Below are 22,482 nucleotides of genomic sequence, written 5' to 3'. Positions count from 1 at the left end.
GAAAAGTAATCTGGCCCAGGATGGTGTTACTGGGAAAGCAGAAAGTTTCAGAACATGTCAATGCACAAGTACAGAACAAGTTTGCTGTGTGCCAACATGTTCTGTTTTAAATCTTGTGCAAGTTTTTTCTAATGAGAGACAAAGCAGTGTGTGGGGAGTGGAAACATAGTAAAGACCAGGGACCTATTCCTTTGGGTGATTTCTTGATTCTGAAGTCATGTCAGCTGCTTGAGAATGGGACTTTTGCAATGACTGGGAGTTAGAGAAAACACCTTGTGAAGGTGTTGCAGATGGCTGTGCTGTAGAAGGCATCCTGCTGTTTTTTCTTACCTTGACATATTTCATGTTGTTAGGGAAAACATACTTTGAGTTGTACAGACTGATTTCTTAGGAACTGGGCCTTCTCCTTCCACAGGAAATTGTACCACTGTCTAAGCCTTTGGCTTTTGCTCTGAATTTCATAGACGGAAGCTGATAAAATATATGCAGAGCCTCAAGAAAATGCATTTGGGGAGCCTCAGGGACCAAGAAGCTGGGTTTGTAGCTAAAGCTAAAGCCTTGTTTTTAACTGTGGTACTTGCTTGCTGTACTCAATCAAAAGCACTACTGAATAGTTTGTGATGCTTTGCTGTAATTCTTGTTTTTGGTAGACTTTAGTAGACTATGCCCTTGCATCCTGTTTCTTTGGTGTGCAATGAATGACTGAGAGCAAATCATATTTAGTGGTAAAGGTTTTGTGGAAGCAAAGCTGTGTCCCCAGTGTGAGAACAGGATGACTGTCTATTTTACAAAAGAAAAAAACCCCAAACTAACACAAAACAAAGAAAATCCTTAGGAACATTTAGTGAATGTGAAGTCCTGAATCGTGAATATGTGAATATATCTTTTCTGCTGCAGTCCTTGCTTCATTTGTACTACATATGCTGGTTATGTTAGTTTCCTTTTAATTTGAGTGACATATTTGAAATTCTCAGAAGCATGTGAAGGAGGAAGATACAGACAGGTGTTTGCAAGCCACTTGGTTAGTGGGACTTTAATATTTTATTGGTTGTCAGCTCTGCTAGAGATTTTCATGTGTGCACCCAGCCCAGACAAATTGTAAAGTAAAACTCACTGGCTGAAATTGCTATGAGCATACATTTATTCCTCACTCTTTAGAGTGTTCTTAGCTATTAGTAAATCCCACAGTCCCGTGCCTCTGTCTTGCTTGATTTACTCTCCAAGTACAATATGGTGATTTAAAGTTGCTTGAGTTCTTCAATGTTTGGAAGTGGGCTTTTTTTTATTTGATAATTTGAAAGAACTAGGCTGTTTCCAGAGATGGTAACGGAATCCTGTTCGACAAGAAACATTTTCTGCTAAAAATGTTTTCTATCAGTCTGCTTTACCTGCCTCTGCTAATTTTTTGCCAGGCATGGCAGAGGGATTGTTTCCTGTAGCAGTCTTCCCAATGTTTCAGATCTAGCCCACTATTAGTGAGCCAAGAAAAAGCTGCATTAAATTACTGTTCCTACTCTTATCTGCTAACATGGTACTTGGCTAGATAGCCTAGTCTTGCAGCCAGAGCAGAAAACAATTGGCAAGCTCTGGAGGAGTTACTGTCTTTTATTGCAGCAAAATATTGGAGCACTGGTGGAGCACTAATTTATTTTTAAGAAATGGTTAAAAAAAGTGGGTGGGGGTGCTTGTTGAAAAGAATATGGATGGGAAATAAGTGTTTCAGTAAATTGGTATCTTGGCGATGAAGCAAGCAGAATGGATTGTAACACTAGATACAAACACAATGAAGAAGTAATATTTCTGGAAATTGTAAGGACCAAGTTAAGAGAAACAGTGGTACCCTTCCCATTGCTGGGGGTTCTCATCAAGAATAATAGAGTCATTTTGAAGCATGATATCAACTGTTTTCTAACTTTTAAAATAAACAAACTGTCCTGTGCAGGACTTGCAGCTTTCTGAAGTCATGTAATCCTGCTAGAAGACCTTTGTTTTCTTTTCTAATGTAGTAAAGTAATTATTCTGAGTATAGTTTATTGATTCAGGATTTTTTCATGAAATTGATTGTTGCTTGAATTATAAAATGAATTTTCATGTTTTCAGGCAATCCCTGTCCAGCAGAGGTTAAAAGGCCAATTTGCTGCAGGAGTTAGGACCTTGCCTTTCTCAGCTGAGTACTTGGTTGAAATCAACAAAGTGTTGCTGGCCATGGCTGATGTTGAACTGCTGCTGAATGGACCAGAGCTGAACACTGGCATCTATGAGGATTTTTCAGCTCAGGAAGATGCACTGAAGGTACTGCATGCCTAAGCATTATATTCAGAGTGGAGAAGGGAAACAGAAGAAAGGCCCCCACCTTTTCAACTCTATTACTACATTTATAGTTTTGCTTGGTATATACAGGATCAAAATGCACTGAAAACTAAAAAATTACAGTTCTGTGAGCTAATTTTTTTTCTGTGCATAATCTGGATACAAAGTGTAGCAGCGTGAAACCTGGGTGGGAGGCTGAGGGAGCAAGGTTTAATTTGTTATAGACACTTGTATTTCTCATCATAGCCTACACTTAGAGAAATGCTAAAGCCCATCTCCTTACATTCCTGCTTGATAGCCATAATACAGCTCCTGTTCTTAGGTTATATTGCTAAGAACAATAAAAACAATTGCTCAAATTGGTTATATTGCTCTTAGGTTATGTTGCTAAGAACAATAAAACCGTTGCTCAAATAGGAACAGGAAAAAGGGTGATTCTTGACTTTTTATGAAGCTGTGTATAAGGCCACAAGATGATGGTACCTGTTGAGATGAGCAAACCAGCAATATTCTTTCAGTTTTAAGCTCCCCCTTCTTATTGTCAGCCAGTGAATTTACCTGTGTGATTTATAGTGAGGAAATAGTTGAGGACCTTGCCTTTTTCAAAAGGAGATGAAGAAATCATGCTTGAAAATACTGAATCCTGCTGACAAATATGAGCTGAGTATGGAGAAGTCTGAGCCTTGGTTAATTCTTAGCATACAAAAGGTGTGAAACAGATTCCCTCAGAAAATGTCCATTGGGGTTGGGAATGACACATGGCATGGTGCAGTGTGGGTGGGCCTCTCTGGATTGGGAATCATAGCACAGTCCATGTGTCATCTGAGGTGTAGTTGGGCTCTGCCTCTCACTGAGAGCTAGATTAGCTCTTTCTGCAGCTGCTATGTAGGTTCTTCAAAAGCTTTGCAGAATTCCAGTCCACTTTTCTGACATGCTTTCCTTTCTGCTGTGTACATGCTTCCATTTGTCATGTTTTGGGTTTTTCTATATATTTTATGAAAGCAAATATGGGAATGGTGCCGGCCTTTGACAAAGGGGGCAGCCTTTGTTTTGTTGATGAATTTCTCTTAACCCTGCTTACCCTGTTTCTGTGGTGCCTAGAGTGTAATTAGGAGTGGTTATGTTAAGACAGGTTTAGAATACTTTGTTTTGGTGCAGGTGTCTCATCTGATTTTGAAGTTTTGGTGTAGTCTAAGGATGTTTTCAGAAAAAGCAAATAGCAGAGCATAGAATTTTTAGAAGCATTACTGTTTTAAATTCAAAAAGATAAGTAAATTCCACTGTCTGCATGGACTGTTTGTCTTCTGAATACCAAGGCAGTCTTACAACAATATCTGGTTTAAAGGAATTTTCACATCATAGTTCAGTGGTATTTGAAATTGATTACTTTAACTTTGTCATTTAAATGTAAAACCTTTATGCAGCCTTATGCTTTTGCAGTTCTGTGCATATGGGAGGTTACATGAAGCATGATGAAGTTGCATTTTGTGGTCCATTTTTTTACATGAGGAAAGAGTATGTATAGTGACATGGGTAGATTTGTTTAATAGTGAAGATAGTGTGGTTTTGAGAAGTACAGTGTGCCCTTAACATTAGGAACAAATTAGATATATATGAATTATTACATCCTTTTCATAAATACCTGGAAAGGATACACCCTTAAAGGGTATGATGAGCTATTTAGTTCATTTGCTAAAACTGATTTAAACTGTAAATGTTACTGGTGGTCATGGTCTTACTGTAGATGCTGATTTTTGGAAAATAATTTTGAAAATATTATGTTTTGGTATTTTTCTTTTATTTCCTGCTGGTGTTGACTTTACTGATGGCTTGTGCCATTATTGTACTTGCAGAGCATAAAAGATATTTTGGATAAACTTGGGGATCAAATTGCAGTAATACATGAAAAGCAGCCTGATGTTATATTGGAAGCATCTGGACCTGAGGCAGTACAAATAGGAGATGCACTAACACAGCTGAATGCAGAATGGGACAGAATTAATAGAATGTACAATGATCGTAAGTGGTAAGTCAAGCATGATAGGTCTCTGTGGCCATGTGGTAAATACTTTATGTACATGTTTTATATAAGTGCTTTTCAAATGTACCTTAATGATGAAGATGAATTTGGGAGTTATCAGTTTTTATTTGTTGGTATTTCAATAATTCTGGAAATTAGTTTGTAAGTTGAAACTGTTAACACAGAAATTGAAATTTGGCTGCTTTCATGAGGCTCAGAGGCTCATTCTTTCTAGTCTATGAAATAGAAGGTTTTGTTTATAGAACATAAAATTTTGGTTTTGTAAAGGCATCACAAAGCAAAGTTCTAGAAGAATAATGTTGAGTAGAACATCTTTTAATGAAAAATTCAAGGCTGATTTTTTTGGTTTTTTTGAAGCAAAGGTGCAGTTGGAAAGAATAAGGTTTTTAAAAGCATACAGCACCTATGACAGTTGTCAATAATATTTGTTCTAAGTACTTGAAGATGAGAGATGACCTGATTAGAAAATTTTGTTGTTAGGAAAATAAGAGAATACTAAAATAAGTGCTTAAGAAATATGTATTTCTAATTTCCTGCCACAAATAGATGTAATTTCACTTGGGCAAAAAGTTTCATTTCTCCCCACCCTTTACAGAAGAGACATTAAACTTTTTACATTATCTGAATCAGTTTTAAAGCTTTAAAAACAAACTCCACTTAGTGATTCTTGGTAAAGTGTATTAGAGGAATATTCAAGTTGGAATTTGTAAAAGTGTCAAAGTACATGTTTGGAAAGTTACCACGAAGCTGAAGATGCTCACACTGCAAGCAGCAGTGTTCTCTGAGATTGCTGCTATGCAAAAACCCCTTAATGGCTGAAAATTATTCAATAAAATTTAAAATTAAATGCAAAGGCTTATACTGTACTTCATCTGATTTACAATACTTCTTTTTTAATGATGATGTAAGGTAATGGATGATGCAGAAGTTTTGTAGACCATAATGTATACCTGACAATGTTTACTTGCTTTGTAGCACCAGAAATCTGACATCAAAAACATGTGGTAGTGTATTTTGAAGAGGTGTTTTTAGGAAGATTGTGTATTACATAAGCAGATGTTTCCAACTCTTAGAGCACTGATAAATGTGTGGGGATATAAAAATCAGTTCGTGGTATCATCCAAATAGAAACTTCCAGAAATTCTGGGCCCCTGGATGAGTGAAAAGATCAAGATTTCTAATAACTCAGCAGGAAATGTTGTTTCACTGTTGCTTCTTAAATCAGAAAACAGTGATGCCAGCTGTGTAAACCTCTGTGCTCTTGCTGGGTGCTCGTGGTCACCTGCTGAATTTAGAAACAACTGCTCCTGAATCTGGTGCCTGTCCATATTTGCCTGTAGCTATTTTACTGTCCTTATAGATACTGTATGCACTAAGCTTTAGTTATGCCTTTTTTCCACTTGAAGCTTACTTGGAAAGCTTTAACTAATGTTAACATTTTGTAAGTACGAGTACAGTTGAATTTACTGCTCAAATTTAATTTAAGTATCCAGGGCTTACCAATATTAAAATTGCATTAGTATTTTTAAACCCTTTCTGTTACAAAGAAGAATTCTTGGTCAAGTTTAATCTTGCTTTTCCCAGTGTTGCACCAAGTATAAGCTGGATGACTATCTCCTTAATCATCATTGGCATTTTTCTATTTCTGGAGTGGGTGGAAATTTTGACAAAATTAGAAAAAGCAGCATCTAAAGCCTCAGGCAAAAGATTTAGTTTTCAGAGGTAGTAAAGATTTTGTGATTGAATGCCAGCTAAGTAGTTAAACCTTTGGTAAATTCTCTGATGAAGCCAAGAACAAGTTGAATTAAACTTTACTTATCAAAGCTTCTAAGCAGTCACCTAAATCCAGCTGACTACATTTGCATTTGAACATGTGTAGAGTAAAAAGTGTGGGGTTTGTATGTATATATAGACTTAATGTTTGTAACTGCTTTTTTGCTAGGTCTGCTCATTTTGCTGTTGGTTTTCTCCCAGTGCTAAAAGTGTTGATGGCTTGGGAATAAGATGTGGTTTGGAAACAGTGAATTCCTGCAGAGGAGGCAAATGATAGCCAAGTTCTGGTGCAATAGTCACAGGAATTTGGTACTTTTGGCTTTCAGATGAGGCATTCTGTAGGGAAACAGCAGCATATGCATCTGACTCAAAACTGGAGTGAAACTTTGCTCATCGCTCAAAATACCGATGGAGCTGTAGTCTCCCAACAGAAATGTTGCAAGTTAAAACTTTGTATCTCAGTGTTCTCTGAAGTTTTATAAGTTTATATTCGGAAAAAGTCATGTGGCGAAAACTCCCTGAAAAACTGTAATTTTTAAGAAAGCCTATAAAATCTTCTTTTAATCTATTTTAAGTGCTCAGAATGTATCTCCTCATTAAATGTTGAGTGAGTTACTGTCATGAGACAATATGCTTAGGCTGAAACGTATTAAGAAATAAAAGGACATTGAGATTTGTGGTCAGTGTGCAAGTTGGTCTAGGGTATTAAATCAAGGTATGTGCTGAAACTGAAATGATAGAACTAGGAGATAAGGTTAGAAAAATTAAAGTGGAGATTTTTAAGACTTGTTTAAGTCTTAAATTTTTTAAGACTTCTTTTAAGGCTTGTTAATTGGCTAATAATAAGAAGAACAAATAAGCCCTGTATATGTCAAGAAATATGGCTCTTTTGTAAAATGAGATTTAATTTTGATGAAATTAATCTTACTAAGAACTCTGGGATTGTTGACTTTAATTAGTGAAAAAATAGTTGCAATGGTAGCTCTTCAAAGTTTGGCTTTAGATATCTTTGTTATGCTGCTAATTTCAGATTGTATCTATAAATGGGCAGTAACCCTGGAGTCTTTACTGTTGCAATCATTTGCAATTGTTTGCAGTAATGGGCTGCAAATGACATAGTTCCTCAGTAAAAATAGAGGGTCCTCTGATTGACTGTAGTCTTGGCCTCTTAGGTCTTTAAAGATGACCGTTTTTATTAGTTTGGAATAGTTAATAATCAACAAATAGAAAACAAGCCACTCCATTCCTTTCTGACATGTCAAGCTCTCACTTTGTTAGCTTGTTAATGTAACAGAACTCTCATTTCATTAAAAACAAATTTCTGACTGGTTATTCTGTCTGTTCCATGCAAAAACATGTTGCCCTTCAAATTAGGCAACATGTTAATTTGAGCTGCAAAGATGATGACAATGAATAATCTGGTAAATTATTGTGTGATTAAATTCTAGAAGACCTACTTATGTGTGCCCACTGGTAATACTATATAATCAAATATATAATCTATATAATCAAAATCACCTTCACTTAATAATTTCTAAGCACCAGCACCCCATTTTCTCCTTATGAAGGAGAAAAAAAATCTGACCAATTAATCATATTTCATATTTCACACTGTCTGATAGCTGAATTGTTTCACGATAAAGGAGGAAAGGGTTCTGCAGACCAATTTGATGTAGCTAATCAATCTTTATTTTTTAAGTGATAGGGCAGTCCTCAGCAAACTTGTTCTTTCTTCCTTCAGCTGGAAGTTAATGACAGTGTGTGCTGTTGGCTTTCGCCAGCGGCTGCTGTGCCAGGAAGCCTTCAGTGCTAGGACTTGGTTAACCAGGCTGTGTGTTAGTCTTTCTGTTCTGCAAGGCAAATTTCTACTCACTGAAGTGGGATTCCTAGCCTTCCAACTGAAATTTTGGGTAATTTTTCAATCCTTTGTTCTCCCACAGTTGCTTTGACAGAGCGATTGAGGCGTGGAGGCAGTTCCACTGCGATCTCAACGATCTCTCCCACTGGATCGCGGAGGCTGAAGCGTTGCTGGCCGATGCGCGTGGGCCGGATGGCAGCCTGGAGCTGCAGGCAGCTGGGCTGCATCAGCAGGTACGTGGGACTGGGGCAGAAATGAGCAAGCTGGAAACAGCCTAGATTTTCATCTAAAATTGTAGTTTTATAGACATATGGGTTTGCAGAGAGGCTGTACAATTACACTTCAAAAAGCAGAAACTCTTAACATTTCTATTTTGGCTGCAGTTTAAAATTTATTCTTGGGGAGGAACTCAACTCCTACTTATAGTATGGGGTTATATGATCACTCTTAGTATGGATTGGTTTGAGATAATTTGATAATTCAAATGTTGGCATAATTTTTTCCATTTATAACTTTTTTAAAGCTTCAAAGATATGTTAATCAGATAAAAAAATCCAGTATATTATTTCACTTACCTTTGATTCATAATTTAAAAAAATGGACCCCAATAAAGGTAATTTTTAACTTAGCAAATTATTTAATTAAACAAATATCTTTTGGAGATACTGCCTCGTATAAAAATCTAGACAAAGAGAAGATTCCAATTGCGGCGGTCTTATGTGTGATTTTTTTTTTTTTTCATATTTTTGTTCTGGAATTTAGTTAATAGATTTTTTTTTTAATTTTACTTCTTTTAAAATAAGGAGAAGAAAGCATAACTTTAAGGATCAGATTTTTTTTTTCTTTTGAGAGTAATAGGTATCCAAGTGTCAGATGTTTGTTGTGAAAGAAAAGTAAGTTCTGTTTAAGACACAGCTTCTGTTTCATCCTTGTTGCTGCTTGAAGTTTTCTTCCAGGGCATTTTACTTCTCTTTTTTGAATCATCTTATTCCGAATCTAGTTGCAATGAAATTTTTACAAAAGTCCTACACTGTTAGCAGTCATTAGGGGTGTTTGAAGATTTAATCCTGACACCTTCTGACTTTCTTTAGCTTCATGGATTTTCCATGGTGTCTGGGACCATGGCAGCACTGCCATAATTATCCTAGCTAAAATACTCCAAAGGTAAAGAAATATTTGGGGTATAGACTATGAAAAGACCTGATTAAAAGTCAAACCATCTGTTAGAACCACTAGGAAGTGCTGTACATGATGAGAAAAGGAATCAAAGATGAGTGTTGATTTTAGAACTGGTGGCTTAAATGAATTCTTGTGATTCTTTGTAATATTCATAGCCTATATTGTGTCACTATCTTCTTATGACACCTAGAAAATTGAATTACATTCAATAAAAAACATTAATAACTTTGTCAACAGCATCCATTTCTAATTAAGATGGTTTAAAGTGCCTCTTTTAGTAAAATAATATGCACCAGGATTCATCCTGCATATCATGAGCCAGATCAAAGTCACTTCAGGTCAGTAATAAAATTTTGTGTGACTTTTATGTTTCTGACAGGAGCTTGAAGAGGGAGTCACCAGCCATCAGACCAGTATTTCAGCATTGAACAGAACTGGGGAAGGGATAATACAGAAACTGTCTGCTACAGATGGGAGCTTCCTGCAGGAGAAGCTGGCAGGATTGAATAGACGCTGGAAAGCAATCACAGCAGAGGTCATGGATAGACAACAGAGGTAATAAAATAATAAAAAATCTGGATGTCTGACCAGATGCAATAAGGAGAATTTCATTGAGTAGACACTGGGAGAGAGAGTGCATTCTGTTGCATGCTGTCATTAATCTGAATTTTCCTAATGTTTGGAGCTCTGTTTTGAACTGTCTTCTAGAACAAATTTCTCATAAATACACCTACAATTGACTGCTTAGTAAGTCTTTGTTTAGAACAACTCACAAAATGACAACCACAAAACTACTTTTTTTACAGTTATTATTTTTATTTTTAAAAATAATATCCTTATAAAGCCAGACTTTTTTAGGAATAATTTCTCAGCTACTTTCTCTGGCTGAATTTGTAAGTACCTTACACTAAGTTTTATCACTGATAGAGATGCACTAATTGAACCAATTTGTATAGTTCTTAGATTTCCACAATATTCTAAAGTAAGAAGTTTATGTCATTACATGCTTTTGACATCTCCTGATAAGTTTAAGAATAAAATAGGATCTTGCTCAATTATTTAGTTTGAGAAATTTCATTAAAGTTTTATGTGATTTAGTTGAAGCGTTATATATGTCTCTAAAACCTCCAGGGGAAGAATTCAGTGACCTTATAATGATTAGGCCTGAAGGTGTTGTCATTACTATCACTTACATTTAATGTTTTCTGTAGTCTTTTAAAAGTCTATTTTATGACTTTGGAACTAAAATTTGTCTGTTTTTAAGGCAGTAGTATTTATTTGTAAATATCTTGCATTTTAATGATGGTGGTAGAATCTTTTGATGATAAATGAATCCTTTAAAATTCTCCAAGCGGTGACAAAAAGTTGACCATGACATCAGAAGTAATTTAGGACTGATGTGCTGGATTTCTTGTTTCACTTTTTAAGGCTAAAAGGAGAGAACCAGAAGCTGATAGAGTACAGAAAGAAGCTTGATGAGCTGCGTTGTTGGTTGGAAAATGTCGAAAATGCTTTGGACACAAGATTTACATTCAACCATGAAGAAAACTTGCAAGAATTACAGGCAAGCCTGATTAGTGTTTAAATACATATACATCTGTATGTCTTGTGTAAAGCATGAGGACATGGCTTTTGAGGAGGGGAGTTTTCACATTGTGAACAGCCACAGGAATGTTATGGTTGTGCAAGACAACTTGGTGAGATTTCTTACACAGGAAAGATGCACCTCGAAATGGAGTTGGTTTGAGTTGGCAACTGATATGTAGCCAGAAGATGGTGTCTGTGTATGAGGCAGTGAGAAATAGATATGCTGCTGGTAAAATTTAGTAAGTAGAATTTCACTGGAGTTGATGTGTATTTGTCAACTTTATATTTGCTAAAACCTACATAAAAAAAGCTGATAACCTTGAATGGTAAGTTACACCATTGTCCCATTTACTGGGCAGTTGTAATAAACTGCAAGGGTTTTGGCCATTTTAAGTCAGTTGTGTGCATATGTATGTATTTTTCCTGTTCTGTCTCTGGCTTTGCAACAAAACATCTTTGCTTTATAGAATGTGTGAAAGAAAAGGTTTCTGAAATCCTTTAAGAATGAGAGGAGTAGTCAGTCCAACTAACCTGCTTACTTGTTTCTTAAAAATCATTAATTTAAAAAAAGGCAAATAAAAACCCCAATGAAACCCCAACCAACCTCTTTTATACCAAATCTAAGATGGAAGTCCTGAAAAAGTGTTTACAAATGATGTAAAGTAGTTGAAATTGTGTTTGCCTAAATAAATTTCCTCATGTCAGTTGAGTACTTCCTGCTTGTCATCAAAGTGTAATTTTTCTTGTAATCTACCTTAATATAAATGCTGGAAGTGAAAGGTAATAAGTGTTTCGATTAATTTCTAGATCAAGCACAGAAACCAGAATAGAAGCTTCTCTGTGTATGTTCAGGGAAATGTCTAATATTGGAGTTAAAAGAAAGCTTTCCTCCTCCTTTAATTAAGCATGTATGCATTTTATTCCAGTCTAAAACACTTCTGTCCATTTTAGGTCTTAAGTGAAGAGATGGAAGTTCTGGGTGACAAACTGGAATGGCTGAAGAGAACTGAATCTGAAGTACTGTTGGATAAAAATATTGATCTTCAGGAAAAAAACCAACTTTCTGATTGCCTGCAGTCCCTCAATGTGAGGTGGAATAAGGTGTGCATTTCTTCAGCATTGGGTACCTGAGGTTGAAAATAGAGTGGTATACTTGGAGTGGTTGTTTTCCTTTTCATGTATCAGTGACACGTGGCATGTACATAAAATGATTAGGGAACCATACAGGCATGATCAGGAAATGCACCCCAAACCACTTACACATGAAAATATTGATGGACATTTTTCCATCAGATTGAGTTAATTTTCTTAGCTTTGGTTCTTCTGTTTCCTTTTTTCTTGTATTGGCTTTTTTTTTTTTTTAAAGAAGGATCACAAGTATCAGCTAGATCAAAAATATTTTGTTTGAGTCAAACAGCAAATATTAACTTGAAATTTAGAGTAAATCTTTGTTATGTAGGAAAGTTGAATGCCTGTAGCAGTTAAGAGGAAAAGAAATGAAGCTGTGGTAGAGCTTAGAAAATTTGACCAAGTATGTCTGGGATTCTTCTTAAACATTAACATTGTAACTTAGAAACTTATGTGTTCAATCTCACCGGCAAGGCTGGTTGGAGTAAAGCGGATTTTTTTTCAAGCAAAACCTGAAGATCCAAATGAAAAAGTAAATTATTTTAGATTATTTTATGGATCACAGATGTAAGAATTTATTGAGGAAAGGGGCTTTTGATAGTTCAGAAAAAGAAAAAGATGTGTTTTTACCAGCTCAGCCATGAAAACAGGGATTCCCTCACTGCTTTGAGCACTAAATTTTCATCACTGACTTTAAAAAAACTCTTAGAAAGCATATAGGCACATTTGTTTTCACTACAATGGAGTTGTAACACTTTTGTCAATTAGTTCCCTATTTCTTTATTTGGTGTGACTGACAACAAATCCTGCTTTGCATCATCTTTTCTTCAAAGTATATTCAAATAATGAGTTATAGTTTTGGTGCTTAGACAGTAAAAACCATGTAAACAGCCTGTGTATAACAATTTGTTTCTTTTCAATATTTAGGTGTTACACTGGGATGTATTGAAAAAACACTTCAGCACCTCTTGAAGTTTTTATCGTTTTTTAAAGGATACCTTCCAAAAAAATAATTGAACTGTATCTGAGGCATGGTGTAGAATATTTTGCCTTCCAATAAGAGATACTTTTCTGCCATTAATATAGTTTGTGTTACTGTTTTTATTTCTCTCTGCTGGGCTGTAGGTGTTCAGAGAAGTGCCTGACAAAATGAGAGAACTGGAGGCATTTGTTGGGCAGTCCCGTTTTGTCACAAAGACAAAGCCTCCTGGTGAGTGATTAGTCCTTCTGTTCTGCTTAATTGTCTTGAGTGTAAACCTCTTTGCAGTCAAAAGTAATCAAAAAAGAAAAAAAGCTCGATGAACTTAGACAAATAAGAAATGTTGAAGCATTGTGCTGAACTTGAGGCTGCCTTCTCATTGCTGTGGGGGAGAGGGAATATTTGGGTAGGGAAGAAGTCACTCCATTCTTCAGGGCTGGGGGAGTCTTTTGGAGTTCCTCTAACAGTTGTGAAATGGAGAAATTTTTATAAAGCTTAGGCCCCCTCATCAGGACTAGGTACAGAGTAAGAATCAAAATAGCTGTGTTTGTGACAGCCTGTTTTCTGTGTTTTGTTTCCTGTGGATTTGTGATCATGCTTTTTACTAATTAAGATCCTCTAGAAGCTTTCCATACAGCTAATTATTTGTAAAGTCTCTCTTGCATGTGAATTTTTTTGCAGTCCTATAAATAAAGGCCATTCTGCTTCTTTTGGCTTGGCTGGGGGGACAGATGGGTCTCCCTCATCTGCTAGATACCTACCTTCCTGAATCTCTTAGGGAAAGCTGTCTAAATATGTGTTCTTGTATCACACACTGACACTGGTCATATTTTCAAGTTGTTGGAAGCAATTCAGCAAATACAGATTGTAAAAAAAATGCCCAGGTTTCCCTTTTTGGAAATTTAGGCAAAGAAGACAGCCCTTGCCTGAAAAAAATTGCAACTCAAACCTCAGTGAATTAACTCTAATTTTTTTTTTTTTAATTTCAGCATTGGTAAACAAAATTTGAGGCAAGACAACTTTTGTTTAATCATTTTAAAACCTTGAATTCAGCTTGTTCTCCTTTCTTACGTGTTTGTTAAACAAAACTCCTGTGTTTTGTTGTTTGAGGGAAGTGTGAGATATTCATGCTTCGGCCTGATGTAGCTTAGTGTTTCTTGGAACTAGAACACAACTTCTGGAGTGAATCTTACTATTCATTCAGCTCATTTCTCACTTTCTTGTGTCAGGTTAAAAAGAGAGAAAGATGTGACTGAGCTAGTGGGCATCTGTCCCTTCCTCAGACAGGGACAGATACTGCCAGGTCCATGAAGCATCTGTTCAAGAAGCTTCACTTGTGCTTAAGTGAATTCTGAGCCAAGAGTGGAGAAGACCTTTTTTGCTACATAGTACGAAACTGAGGAAGACAGATTTAGATGTTAATCTTAAACAAAAATATTTGGTTTATGCTTATTAAGTGTCAATGAGTGTTTAGCTTCATTCCATTAGGTTTAATGTAATTTTGTCTTTGCAAGTTTTCATCTTGTTTATTTTGAATTTAGGCTGAATCATTTGGGTGAGTCTTTTTGGCATGCAGTAAGAAAATAGCTGCCTTAAAGGTGCATAAGTCTCATTACTTAGCTTCTGGCTGTTAAAATGCAATTTTTGCTGTGCTTTCTCTGGAGATGCTATTGCATATTTATAGGAATTACAAAAAGCCCCCTGTAATTCCCAGAACTGCTCGTGTGGCCATGACTACTTTTTCTTTAACAGAACCCCCACACTCTGTTTCAGATATCCAAAAGGTGGTGCTAGCATCTTCTTCATTGGAAATTCCTGTTCAGACTCAGCAGGCTTTGGAACTTTCTGTACCTGCTGATCTGGACAAAACTAGAACTGAGCTGGCTGACTGGTTGGTACTGATTGACCAGATGCTCAAGTCAAACATAGTCACTGTGGGAAATACTGAAGAGATCAATCGGACTATTGCACGAATGAAGGTATGTGCTTTTGTGAAGGCTAGTAGAAAATTGTCTCACATTTTAATAGTTCTTACATTCACTAAATAAACCAAAAGCAATAACATGTTTAAAGGGGAAAAAACCCTGACTGCACCTAAATGCATAACATAAAAGTTACACTTTAAATGCTCTTGTTACACTCCTTTCTCCTTCAGAGCCATTTTCTGTTTATTCTTGTGTCCCTTTGTGAGCTAAGCTCGCAGTTATTTTTTTTGTTTAAAGCAAAGAAATTGGGGAATACCTCCTGGCATCTTTTGGGGTTTGTAATAGTTGACTTACATGGAAGACTTTAGAGCAGCTTCATGTCTGCTTAGTGGGTGACCTTTGATTCACTCTTCACTGGTTACTAATGAGTTTTGTTTGCTGTAGTTACACTAAACTGATTTCCAGAGACATGCTAAGAGGATTAAAAGTCATAATATAAATACTTATGATGTAAATGTTTGTTTCTGTTGATAGCTCATGCCATGTTGAACTGTGACTAAGGGCAGTATATGTGATGTGTATGTGGCTGTTAAGGTTCATTTTATTTGACTTAATGTCAATTAACTAAGTGTAGAGTAAAAGTTGTAGGCTAAACAAGTGCTAAAGTGTTCCTGTGAGTATCTCACATAGTCTGGAATTTGGAAGAATAATGTGATGTAGCTTTGGAAACACTTTCTTTTAACTGGATAATACTTGTAATATTCTGGTACATGTATAGAACAAAGGTTTATAGAGCAACATTATATAGTCTGATTGTTCCTTCCAGCTGTTGTTCTTCACTTTCCCCCTGCACCTACTGCTGCTTATTGTTTATATAAATGATTCCATCTTGGTTAGGAGAAAAATAAGTTAGGGAAACTTATTTTCATCTAAGTCTATGAAAGATAGATATTGGAAGACATTGTGCAACAGCTGTGGTAACTATGTGGTTTGTATAGGTTAACCTTCACCTCTGGATGTTCAGTAACTGCAATTTACAACATTTGAGCTTTTTAAAGCAGTGCTATAATACTGTGACAGTTCAAGGGTCACAGTAATGATGGGACCAGCTGTATGTATTTTTTTACCTAAATAATACAGATTAATTTTAACTATTTTCTACTTTTTGGACTTAAATACAGATAACCAATGCAGATATGGACCATCGGCACCCTCAGCTTGAATCTGTTTTTACATTGGCTCAGAATTTGAAAAACAAAACTTCCAGTTCAGACATTAGGACAGAGATCACAGAAAAAAGTAAGTTTATCCATCCTGTGTTTGCAAATACATGGATTTCATGGCAGTAAAAAAAAAAAACTTCATATTTTTTTCTAAAATTCTTGATTGAGCATAGCTGAAGTTGCCTTCCTTGAAAAAGAAAAGAAAACTTGGCAATTAAGTGCCTTTCACTTAAACAGTCTAATGAAAATTCCTGGAACAAGAATTGCCTCTTGTTTGTTTGATTGGCTGTTTTTTCAAGTATGAAGGTCAAGAGTTTTGCTAGGATTTTGAAATATTTTGTGAAGAATTTGGGTTGCTTCACAGCCACAGACCCAGGGATGAGGATTTTATTTATTGAGAAAAGGAGCTAATCATGTATCTTTTTTTGTTGAACTCTGAGGCACTGGACAGTTAAAAACATGAATGTATTGACTTTAGGACAATGACTTTGTGTGTGCACTTTGAAAATTGTTCACTGAGAGCAGAGCTTTTAATTAACTGACATGTACTTGAAAATTTAATTTCCAATTTAATTTCCAATTTAAAGGTCTCCACTCCCTTTGAAAATTTATTTTATTGGTATGTAAGAAATGTACAATTGTCACAATTTGAAACTAGTGGGCAGTCTGTTTTTTCAAGTCTTAAGCTTTGCTGGTTGCTAAGATTAGAAAATTCATGTAGCAGAGAATACCATAGTTAAAAGTAAAAATGGGACTTTTTTAATGTTCTTCTCTGTAATGTACTTTTCCTTTACTCCATCTGCATTAATTTCTTTGGTGTCCATAAAACTTGATGGAGATGATGTGGTCAGATGGGAAGCCCAGATGGATGGTTGTTCTGGAGGTCTGATGAGATGGCATCTGCTGTCTGAGGTTCACAGACTATGGACTGGTAGGGGCAGTAAGATTCAAAGCAGCAACTTAGTTTTGCAGTCATTCAGAACTAGGGGTGAGGTGGAAACTCAGGGCAGGATAATAACCATGTAGTCCATGGGAGTCAGTCAACAAGGGCATGTGGGGTCAGTCACAGAACATTCTGGATTCTTCAGAAAAGCTGAACAAGAAATAAAGGACTGTGTGCTGGAAGTTTGAGTTCCCCTATAGCCATGCACATCCAGGGTGGGAAAAGAGAAGTTGTATGTGGTGCCATGGATTAGGCTTCCAGTGTGGATTAGGCTTCCACTTAAGGTGTGTGTGAAGATTTTCTGCCTGTCATGAAACATGAAAATTGAAGGTTTTGTTACCACTGACCTTTGCTAAGAAAAGTTTGCTCTTTGAAGAAAAGCTCTGGGCTGCTTATGCACCTTGTTGTTTAAACACTGAGTATGTATAGACACGGAATATATATCAGAATGTACCAATGTCCTACAGCCTTCTGGGAGTCTGCTCTGTGTCATCAGATGAAGCATAATTACTCAAATTGATTGGAGCAGAGAAACAGAAAAGGTTCCTTCTCTGGAACTTTGCTCCCAATTGCTTTATTGACACTTAGAATTGAAAAAAGTCTCATCAGGAATTCTTTCTAGTTCTTCTGTCTGTGATATCAGGCTGGTGCCCATGACAACTTTTTCTAGGAACTTACCTCTTGAACCCACCAAGTCCTGAGGCTACCAGGAATTGTCACTATTTTTCTGTCCTGTTTAGCAGGAGGTAGAAAAAAGGGTAGATATGTCAGCAGTGTAAAGGATAAGGTTAATCTGTCCATTAATACGAAAAAGAATACAAATAATATTCGTTCTATAATACCAATACAATGTGAACATCAAATATCTGTGCTTGAAAATTAATCCACAAGCTGCCTGTGGGTTGAATGGATGAATCTATATTGCACAAATTATTGGGTTTTTCTACCAGCCTGGTGAAGTGATATTTACTCTGACAGGTGGGCTTTGCTGCCACAGTCCTTGAGAAATTTGTGGAACTAAACAGAATATTGGTGAATGTATTAAAGTTAAGAGATTTTTTTCAAGCAGATGAAGCACAATAGCTTTGTATAATTGCAAAAGGTTAAAAAAAATGTAAACCACTTAAATGGTTTCAATTTAAGTGCAACCTTTGGCATTTTGCTTCATGGAAAATTGATATTACTTGAGCATCAAGAGTATTAATTTTTTAATAAAATTGCATACTTACTGTTAAAATAAATACATTGGATGTCTTACATACTGTCTACTTCTTTCTGATCAGAGTAGCAAGATGCTCAAGAAATCCAGCTTAGTCTTTTTGGTTTTGCTTTTTTCCATTAACTTTTTTATAACATTTTTTTTTTCACATTCTTTAGTGATATAATTTGTTCCCTTTAGCTATCACAACAGGTAGTAGAGAAACCTGTTTCCACCTCTGTAGACTTTCAAGTAATACACTTGCTTTAATGGTCTTGTAAGTATCCAGGTAAATGTATGATGCTAGGCATTTCTCTCCAAAGACAGATTCACTGCTGTTTGTGATGCACTATTTTTGTTCTAGGCTCTTATGCTGTGTTTTTCACTCCTTTTTTATTAAAGGTTAAGTGTATTTATCCATCATCTAATGAAACTATTTATTGAGAGAGGAATGGAATTCCTTCCACTTGAAGGGAGTGGGGTGTAACCAATAACTTCTCTCTTCTGCTGGATAATCTACTAAATTCTGTAGAAAGCTGTGGTGGAGTTAAATTGCCAAAGTAGTTTGTTATACCTTGTAGAATGTTTCTGCACTGGCCGAAGTTGCAGTACAGGTGCCATGAGACAGTGGTCAGTGCTCATTTGCTTTGTACAAGCAGTCAAAACATTATTTATTTACTTATTTGTACTGGTTTAAGTTACCGATGCACAAAGATGACTTATTGGTCCTATTATCCTAAAATCACTGTAGGAGCCCTGCTGCTGGCATATCTCTGCCATAAAGTTTCCTATATGTGTGTACTTTAAAAGTGAATAATGACTTTGAAATATCCCAGAAATAATAGTTGTTACTTGTATGATGTCCTCCTCAAACAAAAGGGAGCCAAATACCTGATTTTTTTCATTTGCTTCCATGAATATGTCAACTAGATGGGGAACTAAAATGCTGAATATTGAGATTATTGTATTTGAGAATGCTTTATATTATTGCCTTTTGCCCTGAAATTTAGAAGGTAGTTATGGCTACTTTTACATTTGCCTCATATTTTTCCTGTTCTGTGTTGTCCTCTGCAGTGGAGAAGCTGAAGAACCAGTGGGACACCACCCAGCACAGCGTGGAGGTGCGGCAGCAGCAGCTGAAGCACATGCTGGCAGACAGCCTGCAGTGGCACGAGCAGAGGCAGGAGATGGAGCACCTCATGGAGCAGTGCGAGATCCGCCTGCGAGTGCTCCTGCAGGCCCCAAAAGAGATGCTTGCCAAACAGATTGCAGAGAGCAAAGTAAGAACACCGTATGCTTATTTTTTTTCCCATACCAGATTCCTGAATCTGTGTAATGCTACTGGATTCAGTTGATGAGTGGATGTGCAATTTATTTGTTGTACTATTTTCTGGCTCTTTTTGGGCATGATATTTTAATTGTCTATGTTTTTCAATATATCAGACTACCCAAGAATCCCATTTTCGGAAGTAAACAGGTGGCATGTGTGCCTTTTAAGGCTTAGTTGAAATTAGTATAATTTAGAATCAAGGAAATGATATTATGCAAAAAGCTTGAACCCCAGACCAATTAAAATTTAATTATACTGCTACAGAACTGACTTTATAGAAATATCTAACAGTAGCTTAGTAAGTCAAGGAATGGACTAAGGCATTAAAAATTGTCCTGCATTTCACTTCTGGTGGGTGCCAGGCATATCCAATGCCTTTTTTTTTTTTTTTTTGGGGATTTCATGCAATCTTTGATGCTTTTTATATCATGTCAAGCATGCTGTGATAAATCTTTAAGTCTAGTGTCCTTTGTTCTGGTGGCTGTCAGAAGAAGGGCGGGCTGTAGGTGGCACAGTATGAGAACTAAAGACACAAAGCAGTGAGGAGAGTCTCTTGCCAGTACAGTATTTAGAACAGGGATATACTAGAGTTTAAAAAAACATGTGCATATCAATATGCACATATATACTCATGAAGGTGTAATGTAGGGATACAGCTGAGTAATGAAAGAGGCAGGGAGTAGGGCTGTGAGATTTGCTTACCAATCCATAGCTGTTTAAGTAGACAGTAAAGTTGTGTGCTCTGCACAACTATCTGACTAGTGTCTATCTCTGCATAAGCAAGGAAATAGAAATGGACTATTAGGTCTACTTGTTTTCTTAAGTGAAAGCAGGTCCGTGCCCAAACAGAGGCCATAGTATGCAACTGGATGGATATATAGATATACACACACACACACAAATGCTCTTTTTCATTTTGAAATAATATTGAGTTTAGATTCTCTTAAGTCAAGGAACATTGTAAATATCTTGCCACAATAAAGAAACCTTTCTAATGTATTTCCTCAATTTTAAACAAACACAAAAGCAAAACCAAAAACCCCAAAGAATGAAATCAAATTCTCATACTGCACATTTCATTTATGCTGCTTTTAAATGCTACTTACATTGCTATTATGATAATTCAAACTTATTCATGCTACTCAAAATACAGAAGTATTTTTATTTCTGTGGCCAGTAGACTATAAAAGAGGATTTCTCTAACCTTTGGCAGTTCTGGCAAATACAGCTTTTTTTCACATATTTATGTTTTTATTAGTTCATTACCAGGACATTTAATACCTGTAGATTTTCTCTTTAAGGTTTTACTCCTAGATGAAAAATGTGCCCACTTTGCTTTTTAGAAAAGAGTTAAAAATTAGGGGTTTATAATATGTGAGAAAATGCATAATATGAGAAATAGTCCAATTTTAATCGGTCTCATTTGGCACTGCTTTTTAGCTGTTGGTCCAGGATTTGCATAGAGGTGACATCACAGTAGCAGCATTCAATGATCTTTCTAATAAACTCCTTCGAGAGTATCGTGATGATGACTCAAGGAAGGTGAAGGAAACCACTGACCAAATGAACACTTGCTGGGTTAATCTGAACCAAAGGTAACTACAAGGTTTCACTCTAAATGTAGCAGTTTTTGCCTTAATCTTGCATGCCCTGTATACATGTGTATTATAGTCTCTTCTCTGTGTGCTTTAGTGCAGCATTTAGTGCTGCTGGGGTAATTAGTCAATTGCAGTCAAGCTCTTTTGATGATTGAAATTCCCACAGTTCACAATGGAAAGCTTCTTTATGACTTCCCATTTATGTGGTATGTTTTTAAGCAGAAAAAGTAGGGATTTCTCATGCTCGGTTTCAGGTTTTCCTGTGGCTATTATTCTCTAAGTGTCTTTCAAAGTTCCTCTCTTATTCTCTATTGTTGGTATGATTTATGTATTTGTAGTTTGTTATTGTCCTTCCTTTTTGTAAGGCTGTAACTGTTCAGCTTCATCTTCCCATGCATTAATTCCTTATGGCCTTTCAGCTAATGGAAACTTCACCAGAATGGGGCTATGCTTTGGGTTCTCAGGTGCAATCCTTCCAGTACTCCCATCTGGAAAATACTTGTGCTATAGGAATTGAGACTTGAATGAAACTTTTTTTATTAATCCTCTATTTAAGATGAATCTGCAGATATGTCTCAATGAAAATGTGATATTTTCCTATGCATATTTTTTTTTCCTGCAGGATAATCTAATTTCTGCAGAAATTCTTTTGAGTGTTTGGCATTGATAGACAATTAACATTTAGAATAGTGTCTGATTCTGAAATCCAAAAGTCTATATGCATTGTGGTTAGAGGGAGAGAAGGAAAAATTGATCCTCTTTGTGTGGGAGTGGGAAAGATGACAACTAAAGTCTGGATGTATACATGTGCATGTGAAAGAAGCAGCTGCTTTTGGAATGGGATGTCAGTTAAAGGTATGAAAAGCGTACCTAGTAAAGCTTAAGGAGATGTTATCTCTTTAAGAGTGAGAGGAGGAGAACATTGTAGAACTTGTGAAATTAGAGAATGGTTTGAATTGGAAGGGGAGTTAAAGATCATCCAGTTCCAACCCCCCTGCCATGGGCAGACCACAGTCCACTAGATCAGATTGCTGAAAGGCTGACCTTGGACACTGCCAGGGATGGGGCATTCACAGTTTCTCCTGTTCCAGTGCTTCACCACCTTCACAGTGAAGAATTTTTTCCTAATAGCTAAACTAAATGTGCCCTCTTTCAGTTTAGAGCCATTATTCTTGTCCTGTCCTTATATGCCCTTGCAAAAAGTCCTTCTCCATGTTTCATGTAGGCCCCCTTCAGACTCTGCAAGGCTGCTATAAGGTCCCTTGGGAGTCTTTGCTTCTCCAGGCTCCAACTCTCTCAGCATTTCCTCATAGGAGAGGTGCTCCAGCCCTCAGAATATTTTAGATTTTCCTCTGGATCTGCTTCAACATGTCCACATGCTTCTTATGTTGGGGCCCCAGAGCTGGATGC

The 22,482-nt window shown here is 36.5% G+C and overlaps 1 protein-coding gene across 4 annotated transcripts in view; it reads left to right on the top strand.

Annotated features, from left to right (window-relative positions):
* UTRN (utrophin) overlaps positions 1 to 22,482 on the top strand; it is a 362,109-nt gene that overhangs the window by 153,810 nt on the left and 185,817 nt on the right. For all 4 annotated transcript variants that reach the window (XM_050973004.1, XM_030235269.2, XM_018916973.3 and 1 more), the window contains 11 exons: positions 2,101 to 2,292; positions 4,164 to 4,336; positions 8,065 to 8,215; positions 9,541 to 9,716; positions 10,590 to 10,725; positions 11,700 to 11,849; positions 13,002 to 13,086; positions 14,629 to 14,834; positions 15,962 to 16,079; positions 19,219 to 19,424; positions 20,915 to 21,069. In XM_050973004.1, the coding sequence (XP_050828961.1) occupies positions 2,101 to 2,292; positions 4,164 to 4,336; positions 8,065 to 8,215; positions 9,541 to 9,716; positions 10,590 to 10,725; positions 11,700 to 11,849; positions 13,002 to 13,086; positions 14,629 to 14,834; positions 15,962 to 16,079; positions 19,219 to 19,424; positions 20,915 to 21,069 (1,748 nt within the window). The remainder of the gene's footprint in view (positions 1 to 2,100; positions 2,293 to 4,163; positions 4,337 to 8,064; positions 8,216 to 9,540; positions 9,717 to 10,589; positions 10,726 to 11,699; positions 11,850 to 13,001; positions 13,087 to 14,628; positions 14,835 to 15,961; positions 16,080 to 19,218; positions 19,425 to 20,914; positions 21,070 to 22,482) is intronic.

The sequence above is a fragment of the Serinus canaria genome, chromosome 3, assembly GCF_022539315.1.
Source record: "Serinus canaria isolate serCan28SL12 chromosome 3, serCan2020, whole genome shotgun sequence".
NCBI lineage: Eukaryota > Metazoa > Chordata > Aves > Passeriformes > Fringillidae > Serinus > Serinus canaria.
Note: the sequence above shows the minus strand (reverse complement) of the source record. Positions and strands in the feature narration are given on the sequence as shown.